Source organism: Leptonychotes weddellii, chromosome 12 (assembly GCF_054177405.1).
Source record: "Leptonychotes weddellii isolate Sample4059 chromosome 12, ASM5417740v2, whole genome shotgun sequence".
Classification (NCBI taxonomy): Eukaryota; Metazoa; Chordata; class Mammalia; order Carnivora; family Phocidae; genus Leptonychotes; species Leptonychotes weddellii.
The window spans coordinates 14,294,479-14,305,145 of record NC_138380.1 but is presented as its reverse complement, the minus strand read 5'-3'; the positions used below and the strand labels follow the sequence as shown (position 1 = coordinate 14,305,145).

Genomic DNA, 10,667 nt, shown 5'->3' with positions numbered 1-10,667 from the left:
ATCATGACCCGAGCCGAAGGCAGACGCCCAACTGACTGAGCCACCCAGGCATCCCAATAAAAGTCTATCTTTTTAAACATTTCAATCTCTTTTTAAAGCTTCCCCAGACACTTTACAAATGCTAAAATAAATAGAAGCCAAAGTAAACCTTCCTCGGGCCACGGGGCTGTAGGCACCATGCCTTTACACCAGGCCATCAGGAGATAGTACAGTATGGTCAGAAAAAGCATGAAGGGGCGCCTGGGTGGCTCAGTTGGTTAAGCGACTGCCTTCGGCTCAGGTCATGATCCTGGAGTCTCAGGATAGAGTCCGCATCGGGCTCCCTGTTCGGCAGGGGGTCTGCTTCTCTCTCTGACCCTCCTCCCTCTCATGCTCTCTGTCTCTCATTCTCTCTGTCTCAAATAAATAAATAAAAAATCTTTAAAAAAAAAGAAAAGAAAAGAAAAAGCATGAAGTCAGAAGTCAAGCCAACCCGATTCAAACCACAATTCCCACTCCTGCTGTCTTGCGTGATCCAAGATGAGTATTTTAAACTCTGTAAGGCTCACTTTACTCATTGTTAAGCAATGGCAAGATTTAAAAGTTGTTAAAAGAATTAAAGATAATTTAGCTATGATACAAAGCAAGTAGGAGACATTCCATCAATACTAGCCATTACTAACACGGTATATAATATCTATGTATTATATAATTGAATTATTCCGTAACAGCAATTATACCTCTTTGCATCAGAGATGATCTCTGAAGGAAATAAAGAGATGTTCTTTCTAAGGAATTAATGGACACAGTAATAATAATAAAAAAAATTAAAGATGGGCGCCTGGGTGGCTCAGTTGGTTAAGCGACTGCCTTCGGCTCAGGTCATGATCCTGGAGTCCCTGGATCGAGTCCCGCATCGGGCTCCCTGCTCGGCAGGGAGTCTGCTTCTCCCTCTGACCCTCCCCTCTCTCATGTGCTCTCTCTCACTCTCTCTCTCTCAAATATATAAATAAAATCTTTAAAAAAAAAATTAAAGAATTAATGGGCAAATTGGGGTAGGGTACAGTACTTACTTATTTTTAGTGATTTAAAACAACTCTTTTATTACGCTCCTATGTTCTGTGAGTCAGGGATTCAGGCAGAACTTGGCGGGGGGGTGACTTGTCTCTATTTCACAATGTGCAGAGATTCAGCTAGACAGACTCAGAGGCTAGGGGTGAGTGTTTGAGTGTTACTTTGTTTTCGAGTGATTTAGCAGGAAAAAAATTTAAAGTTAATTGCTCTAGTGCATGTAAGAGCTAAGGTAGTGTAAATGACCAAGGCAACTGACAACTGCAAGTAAAGATCAATAAAAAATTAAGAGAAATCTCTGAAAGGATAATACAACCCAAATGAAGAATAAGAGTTGATTTTTATATAGAGTTTTAAGAACATGGCTATTATATGAAGTAGTATGTATATTTGTGATTTGGGAAGAATATTTACTACCTTACACTTCACATACCATGATATATATATACTTTAATATACTCCACAGAGAAAAATCAGGGAACAGGAAACCAGAGTGAGATCACTCTACTTTTTGGAAATAGCTTGTCTGTAAGAACAACTACAATACTCATCTGGTTTGTCTAGGCATAATTCCTATGTCTGTGTCTAAACTCTAATTTTTCAAATAAATCTGCCCGCAGCTAGGTGGCCACATTTTTAGCCATCAGGGGGTGGCTGACTCATTGTGGTTCATAAGCATCAATTCCATATAAAAAAGAAATGGAAAAACACCCTGAGTTGTAAGCAATCAAAATGTGATCAAAATCTAACTTGGTTTGATTAAAAAGGAAAATCCACAGTAATTCACTTTCTCCTTTCTACTCTTCACACAACAAAACAAGAGGTAGTACAGAGAAGCAATTAAAATGAAATTGCCTTTTGCCCCTGGGATATCTGAGTAGAACCTTCCCACCAATGAAGTATTTAGCTCCAGATTTCTCACTTTTCCCCCCTTCGCCATACCAAAATTGCTGTGGTCTTCCTTTAGAAACAATGTCTGTTCGGTTAACCCTGGGCTTCTAAGACTCTTAATCTTTTTATTTTGTAAAAGTTGTAAGACTGCACAGTAACAAGGCCATCGGCCCTATTCAGTTAGGACCTTGGATAGGATTGGAAACCAGCCCAGTATCATGAATTCCAACAAACCTGTATAACCTCTGAAACGGGGTGAAAGAATGTATCCGTGACCATTGACCACACCTGCAATCTGCTCCTGCAAGGAGATATCACAGGAAGAAAAGAGCGTGCAGACATAAATTGCCAGCACTGTTGCAAAACTCCAACATTCACCCTCCTTTCAGACCATAGTCAGGCCTCAGAAGCAAACACACTTGCTATTCCGACCTAGGAACGAAAGCTGCATCATTTACCCCAGAGACCCCGAGCCACGGGAGCAGCTCCACTTCAGCCAACAAAACCACCTGACTATACTACAGGACTAGAGACACATGAAACAGAATTGTAGCAGCAAGAGGAAATGTTCCCACAAATGAAAAAACCCTATGTCACTTCCAGACTCTTCATGATCTCTCTCATGCATGTCTTCACGATGCGGCAAACACGGGGACATCTAGTAAACACTGGATTCCAGTAAAGCAAACACTAGTGAGGTTCAGAGTATGTATAGATACACACGTGTGGTCTCAGTGCGGCTCGGGAGCAAAAGAAATGGAAAGCGAAGCTCCATCAGGAGCTTGGGGCTGGGAAAAGTGAGCCAAGTGAGTAAGATGGGGGAGCACAGAGTGGCACAACAGACAGTTGGGAGCACCACTGAAAAGCGACCCCCCACCCCTGGTGAGGTACCCGGCACTCCTCCCCCGGCGATCACAGGGTCACAAAGGACAGAGAGAGCGCTCTTACTGTAGCACACGGGAGTGGCTGAGATCTCTCAAATCCGAGTCCTCATAATGCGGAGTTATCGTTCCCAGCCCGCTGTCGCTCAGCATGCGCTTCCGTAGGGCAGGATTCCACCAGTCGGAAATTCTGGGAGAAAGCAGGGCACCAGGCATTTAGGCATTCAAAGCCAGCATGGCACGTACTCTGCTCTGTCTCAAGATGATTCTTGTCTAGATGCGAGATGGCAAACTAATCTTCACTGGGTATTTACTAGTTACTTCTTCACATTCATTATTTAATTTTCTCAAGTATCATGAACTATTTGTGTGCTTCTGCCCTCTACAGATGAGAAAACTGCCTTTCAAGATTAAGTAATTTTAGGGGTGCCTGGGTGGCTCGGTCAGTTAAGCATCTGCCTTTGGCTCAGGTCATGATCTCAGGGTCCTGGGATCAGCCCCACTTTGGGCTCCCTGCTCTGCAGGGAGACTGCCTCCCCCCCCACCCCCCACCGTGCACGCACTCTCTCTCTCAAATAAAAAAATGAAATCTTAAAGAAAGATTAAGTAATTTTAAATGTGATGTAAATAAGAAGTAATGGGACCTGATGTAGAAATGGAAATTAGGAAATAACAAAGCCCATCCTTTTTCACTGCTTTCCTGTCCTTGTTCATTTCCAGAAGGGGCAACTGACCAGAAATAAGAAAGGGACTGATTGAAGTGCTAATGGATTTTCAAGCTACTTTGAGCTACTTTATTTTTGGAGCTAGGGCTAATAGAGGATGCCCAGGACAAAGCCATTTCTTTTGGCCAATTATTGATATAGAGAGAGGGCAAAGAGCAGGGTGAGTGTGGTAGAACGGGTTTACTCTTAACCAGATTGAAGACTGCAGCCAAGATCATGTTGGGCAAGAGGACAGCAAGACTCTAATGCCCACTGCCCCTGCAGGATGATCCAGCATCTCACTAGCTTTCCCCACAGCGGACAGGCTGGATTTACAGACATGGACTGTGAAGATGGGCTTCTCCACCACCTTCTGGGACTCCCGGGGGTACACATTTGTTATCACTAGCTCTGGCTTTCCTAAACACCGCTATATACCTGCCCCATCCTGCCACTTCTGTCTTCTCTGGACTTGATACATATCACTGATCCCAGCTGGCCTTGGCAGAGTAAGAAATATTCAGAAATGGCAGCAATGACCAAATAAATTAGTGCACAGGGGTAAACAGGCATAAGGTTACCTCAAGTGAACATGTCTACATATATGTGTGTGTGTGTGTGTGTGTGTGTGTACACAATTCGCAAATGCTATTTGAGTGCCTGTGTGTGTGTGCTTTCCAGGGAAATCCTTATTTTAACTATTTGGCCTTCATATACCAGTTAAGACATCAAAATTCATCAGACTTTACAAGGGCAGAAATGTTCAATTTTTTATTTTTGCGCTGTTGTTTCCTAACGGCTTCTACTGGTAGCTGGCACCTAAAAAGGTCTCTAAATAAGTATTTTGGAATTGCTGAAATAACCTAGAAATATTAATAATATTTTGGTGGTTCAACATAGTGATTAAATGCACGGGCTTTAGCATAAAACCTGGGACCAAATCTCAATTTTGCCATTCATTTTCTGTGCAATGGTGGCAAAGTTAAAGAACCCTCTGAGCCTCAATTTTGTTATCTGTGGATTTAGGATAATAATAGTACCAGACATGCAGGGGCACTGTGACAGGACAGTGATGACGAGGATCATTTTAATGACACCATATTGAATGAGTGTCTACCAAGTGTCAAGAACTATCCTAAATACTTCACACGTATCAACTGATTTAATTTTCAAACAATTCTCTGCGTAGGCTTCATTTCCATTTTACAGATCAGGAAATAAGCACAGAGCACTTCCAATGACAAGGTTACTATGAAGTGGTGGTAGGGATATAAGAAAGGCATTTAGGACAGTATGTGGCTCATAGTAAGTGCTTGATACGTCATAGTTATTATTCTACCATCTATGTCTCAGGCTGCCTGGATCTAGCAAAAAAGGAGGAGGAAGTGGTAGAGGAGAAAAGTAAGAGTCAAACCACCTGTGCCCATTTTCCTTTGGATGGTACAAGCATTATAGATATATATGCACAAATGCAAATACTAGTACTTTATAGTTTGGTAAGAAGTGTGGATGTAGTGGTTAAAGAAAGTTCAGACATGGTACAAATCTTGGTGGGAAAGAGTAATTCTATGCAGCCATTCAAAAGACAGACACAGAATGGAACGAGTTATGCTACATGCTAATGAAACCCAGCAAGAAAACCTGTATTTCAAGATAGTTCAATGTCATTAGAAATGTCCAGTGCAAAGCCACGTTGGACACGGATGTCACGCTGTGGCCAGCCTCACTACCACATCACCAAAGAAGGGCGCACTCACCCTGAAGCTTGCTCCACCACCAGGTCAGGCATTCCTGGAGGTGTTCCTGCCTGCTGTGACAACACCATATCTGGATCCAGAATAAAAATCTCATCTTGGGAAATCTCCATCACAAAGTGCAAATGTTCCTAAGGAAGAAAAAAGAAGTCTGTCAAAGGATTGACAAGATGCTCAAATCTATCATCTGATAATATCAGTGACAAAACAAAGCATCCTTGGTCTTGAGGGATAATGAAAGTCGATGGCATATCCGAAGACCACAGTGTATTTTCAGAGGCCAGACCAGTGGACATCCATCCCTGAAGCGACATGGTAGCAAGAGACTGGTGAGGGGAAGAGGTGAATCCTTCTTGGTTTGGGATTCCTACTTGACCAGGATCTTGTCAGGTGTAACCAGAGATGGGCTTGCCTCTTCTTCCCAAATACTTTTGAAGAAGCGACACCCCACTTGTGGCTTGGTCCAGCATGAATTGTGCAGTAAGCTGGACTTGGACCCCCAGGATCTGGCCAAAGCTAAGTGGCATGATTAACAACTGGTTTTATCACTGGATTCCATGGCATATTATTATTTCTTCTCCTTCTTCTTCTTCTTTATTGCAGGAGAATTTGGGCAGTAGGAACATTTATTATCATTGAGCAGAAGCATTTTTTTTTTTCTCATTACGAAATCCCGGGAAGTGATGAGTTGCAACTGAGTAGCATAAATATACACCTGAGGTGTCAAACTTGCTAACCAAAATAAACTGAAAAAGCCATAAAATGGAGCTAGGAAGTAGTAAAAGTAGCAGTGTGCAAGAAAATTTAGAGTGCAGGCTGGTGATAACATCTATAAGCCTAGTTATTGTCTGTACTCATTTACAAGGTCAAATCTTGAGTCCACAAATCACAAAATGTGTGAAGACAAATAAAAAAACTCATAACTTAGGCTATGAGTACCAGTCCGGAATGTGTAAATGTTTTAGGGTTTACATTAGAAAAAATGTGTAAGATTAGCTACCAATAAAGTCTATTGATTGTGGAATTTTTCACTTTTACAAATAGGCTCAAGAAAGCTTACCTGAGATCTGTCTATTCGGTAAAAGCGATCAGCAGAAGTTGCTAGGAAAGAAAAACGTATATGGCATTCAGAGTCCTGTGATCTAGCACCAAATTTACAACCTTCTCTCCTACTATGCCACTCAAAATCTTTGCATTCCAGGCATGCCGGCCTGCTGGCCAGTTCCTAACTTTAGAAAAACTCAGAACTTCCCTGTCTGCTATGGCTACGCCCCAGCTTAGAAAGCCCTTCCCCATTACATCTCCCTAACTAAATCTTACTTGTCTCTTAAGGACCAACTTAAATGCTGCCTCCTCTGAGAAACATTCTTCCGTCCCATCTTCCCTACTCTGGACAGAATTCATTGCTCCTACCTTTAGGCATGTTCACATTTTTTTATACTTCTTGTAGACACCATCTTCATAAATAACTAGGAGACAGAGATATCTGCCTCTTTAAAGGTCTGTGCTTCATTTACTCTTTTATGTCTACAGACACTAGCACATGACCTTAAACAGAGCTGGGACTCAGTGTGTATTTATTAAGTAAATAAAGGTGGTGGTGGTGGTGGGGGGGGGAGTGGGGGACCTGTAGATAGCCAGACTTCCCAAGGAAGTGATTCTCATTTTGAAAAAAAAAGCTTGAAGATGCAGAGCCAGGGACCCCATCTGGTACTGAAGGATTCATTTCACTTCAAGATTGAATTCCTAAGCCATGTCTAAAGAAAGCCAAAACAGTAAAAGTAATTATTTAAGCATTCCTAAAAGGAACTGGGTTGCATCTGTGGTTTGGGGAAAAAAAAATTGCAAACTTTCGGTTTGTAGACACTATTCTGATTATTCTTAATACTCAAAAGAATTATGTTCCTCCTCACTTAAATCTATCTAACAGAGTCCAAATATTATAAATAGATTTTCTACAAAGTACATAGTCCTAGAGGGAATAACTCAAAATGCAAATAATCATTCAAAAATCCTAACTATTTAATGAGTAGCTTCTCTCCAAAGGACATGAGCTGAGAAACAAGACAATCACGGTCCCTCCCCGCTAAAAGCAACAAAGGAATAAAATCTGAGGACTTATTCTACTTTGGTTCTTTTTAAACTTAAGTGTGATCACCTTTTAAAGGTTTTCCTATCTATAGAATATAACTAACATCACACTTGTAATTTTATCTAAGAAAGTATATAGAACAGACTGTATATAGAACAATTCATATAAACTTCTAAAATTTTCTCAAATATAAGTTGTTTCCCTGTGAAGTCAGGAAAAAACACATGATTGTGCTTTTCATCACAAGGGAATAAAGGAGCCGGAGGAAAGTAGTGTCAGTTATCTTCAGAGTAGGTGATGAGCTATTAATGAAAACCTAGGTCATGATTCACTTGGGTTAGATCTGATATAAATACAAGTGTTCATCTTCATAGTACTGTTTACATACTCACACATCCTGTCGCACTCTTGTCCACATTTATATCTGCATCCCCAGATCAACCAAAGAAATGTCTACAGTGAAAACCACATGTCCACATAGACAAGAGAGATACCGGGTTGTTGATATACTGGGCAGTAGATAAGCAGGAGTGTACTGTAATATGGGTAACTAACTGATAGAAAAACAGGATTAGGCAGCATCTAGGGAGTGAGGGATGCTTGCAATGGAAAATGAACCCATTAACCAATCAGAAAATAACTGAAATACATTCAATAGGCTATGCTCAGCAGAGCAGATCTGAATGCAACTGAAAATTTCTACATTTTTGCAAAAATGTATACTCATACTGAAATGATGGCTAATGGTAATATACGAAAGTTACAATAAGCAAACAATAGGGAATTAGTACCTGTCTGCTGTGTACTATATCCATCTACTGGCCTGAATTTAAGATAAGCCCTCAACATGTTTCAGGAAAAGGGGCGGGGGGGGGCGGTGAGCACAGAAAGGGAAATGTCAGTTTGGGCAATTTGATGCTGAGTTCAGCCCAAGGTAACCAACTTCCTCTGAAAAAAATGACTTCAGGAAAGTATGTCGCAACATCAGTGAGTCCACATGGTTTGAGATGCAAATACCAGTCACACAGAGCCACATAAAGAGTTTCTGAATAATCCCTTGGAAAACCAGGGTCCACTCCACCCCATCTATCAATACATTGTTGTCCTGCTGCTTCTGCAATCCCCACTGCTCCATGAAATAGAGAAACACTCACCATCTAGAAAGCACCACCGTGGGGAGAGTCTCTGAGCTGAGAGCGCCCTGGGGAAGGAGGTTTCGTGGTCCTGGAAAGAGACACATACATCCTCCTGACTCCATTTGAATGACCTGAGGGTTTCAACCTCACTGTACCATATTGACTACTTCTAAGAGTGAGCATCCTTTCCTAAACCGAGCACTGGTGAGAGGCCAAATCGTATTCTTACTAGAAAGAGAGGCTGTCCTTTGAAATAAATTACTTCACACGGGACCTTCGAAAACAACTCCCACATAAAATTTCTATGAAGTTCTCAACTACTCTATTAAGCATTCAGAAATGACATAACTGGGGACATTTACCTCGTTTAGGGAATTTCTTTGCTTTTGTGAAGCTAAGGAAGTAGGGGCAGCTGGCTGTCATTTACACTTTGGTTCCCCACATAGATATAAGGAAGGCCCTGGCACAAAATGGGAAGGCGCTGAGCCTCATCTACTGGCCAGAATGGACTCGCAGCACTGAAGAAACACAAGAGGCCATCCATCTGCAGTGTCAAAACCCCTTAACTAGAATAGCATCTGTTATACAGGGCAATTTGTCTGCATGAAAGCAAAGAAAATCAACATCACATATTGAGGCCATCATTACCTCAACCTTATCCACTGAACCTGACTGCAGAGCTGCGCACAAGGAGGAAGAACCTTCTGCCAGGCTGGCTGGTGACAAAATCGTCTGCCCAACACGGACTTAGCCAACGATGTACTCATCCGCCTTAGCATTCTCCAGCTCTCTAGCTTCTAAGATGCCCGATCCTACCCCCTCTCATGTGTGAACTCAAGGCCATCTGCTAGCCTCCATCTCCTCTCCTTTAGCCTTAGATAAAAAGGTTTTTTCCTGTTCAAAGCTAACCACTTCATCTAGTCCCCAGATTACCCTCTTCTTTCCTTTCAAACTTTATTTCTGTATTCTTACTGAAATCCTCTTCCCTACCCAGAAATTCATTAATTTTTCTGCTTTCAATGGTTCCCCCTCTCTAAAACAAATTCCCCTCGATTAATCTTGTTACATCTTCTGAAAATAAATTTCCCCTTCCTTGCCCTGCCAAATCCCTGAAATATGCCTCAGTACCTCCTGTCTCCAACTTCCCCTTAGCCATTTTGGCCCGACCTCTAGAAGACTGGCTTCTGATGCATCATTCTTCAAAAGCTGCCCTTCCAAGAGATCACCAGGACTAGCATCCTTCCTGATTTAATACTACTACCAGTTCCCAAGATTTCCAGAAGTCTCTGAAGCTTTTACTTCTTACAAGGAATTAAGGCCACATCACAGAAGAACAGACTAGGGAACTGGCAGATTGAAAGCAGAAGGGATTATCTCTTTATAATTCCAAACTTTCAAAAACTGAAAATCTCCCCTAAGAGAAACTCTGTCAATGATAATTTAAAAATAAAAAGCGCATTCTAGTTTACAACACATAACTTGGAGCATTCTAGCCCTGGCTTATAATGACATTGAAATCGTTGACAGAAACAGGACAAATGAGGAGGGAGGCTAGGTCTCTGTGGGGAAGGCAGTGGGAGTTTGACCCACATTAGGGATTTGAGATGTTCTAATATAGGTAGCATCCTTGGAGTGCAGCTGGGTGTGGCGGATCCATGTGTACCGGAGGGGGACAGGAGAAGGAACTAGGAATAACATAGGACAAACAATAAGGAACTAATCAGAGGTTGCATTGACTTGTTTGGGGTTTTGATCAACACTCCCTCATGCCTCACTTGCTCCTCAGGCAAAGCCTATGCTTAGATCAGCGGGTCTCAAAATGTGAACCGTGGAGCAGCAGCATCAGCTAGGAACTTGTGAGAAATACAAATTCCCTGGCACAACCACAAATTTATAGAAACCCTGGGAGTGGAACCCCGTAATCTTTCAGGTGAAGATGATGTACGCTAGAGGTTTAAAAGCATGGACCTAACAAAAGGGATCCGTTTTATTATAAGAAACCTTGACTACATGGAATTTTTAATATGAATGGATTCTGCAAAGTAAATAATTGATAGAGAAAAAAACTGGTCTTGGGTCTGGCACCAAAATTTTATATTTATATGTGTAGAATTGATATAGCTATGGATAGACAGATAAATACTTATCTCTATGGATAT

The 10,667-nt window shown here is 41.6% G+C and overlaps 1 protein-coding gene across 2 annotated transcripts in view; it reads right to left on the bottom strand.

The window, feature by feature from the left end:
- The window catches only part of DGKI (diacylglycerol kinase iota), a 426,631-nt gene that overhangs the window by 75,754 nt on the left and 340,210 nt on the right, over positions 1-10,667 (bottom strand). For both annotated transcript variants that reach the window (XM_081800028.1, XM_081800027.1), the window contains 4 exons: positions 8,527-8,596; positions 6,341-6,381; positions 5,284-5,411; positions 2,890-3,012 (listed from right to left, as the gene is read on the bottom strand). In XM_081800028.1, coding sequence (XP_081656154.1) covers positions 2,890-3,012; positions 5,284-5,411; positions 6,341-6,381; positions 8,527-8,596 — 362 coding nt within the window. The remainder of the gene's footprint in view (positions 1-2,889; positions 3,013-5,283; positions 5,412-6,340; positions 6,382-8,526; positions 8,597-10,667) is intronic.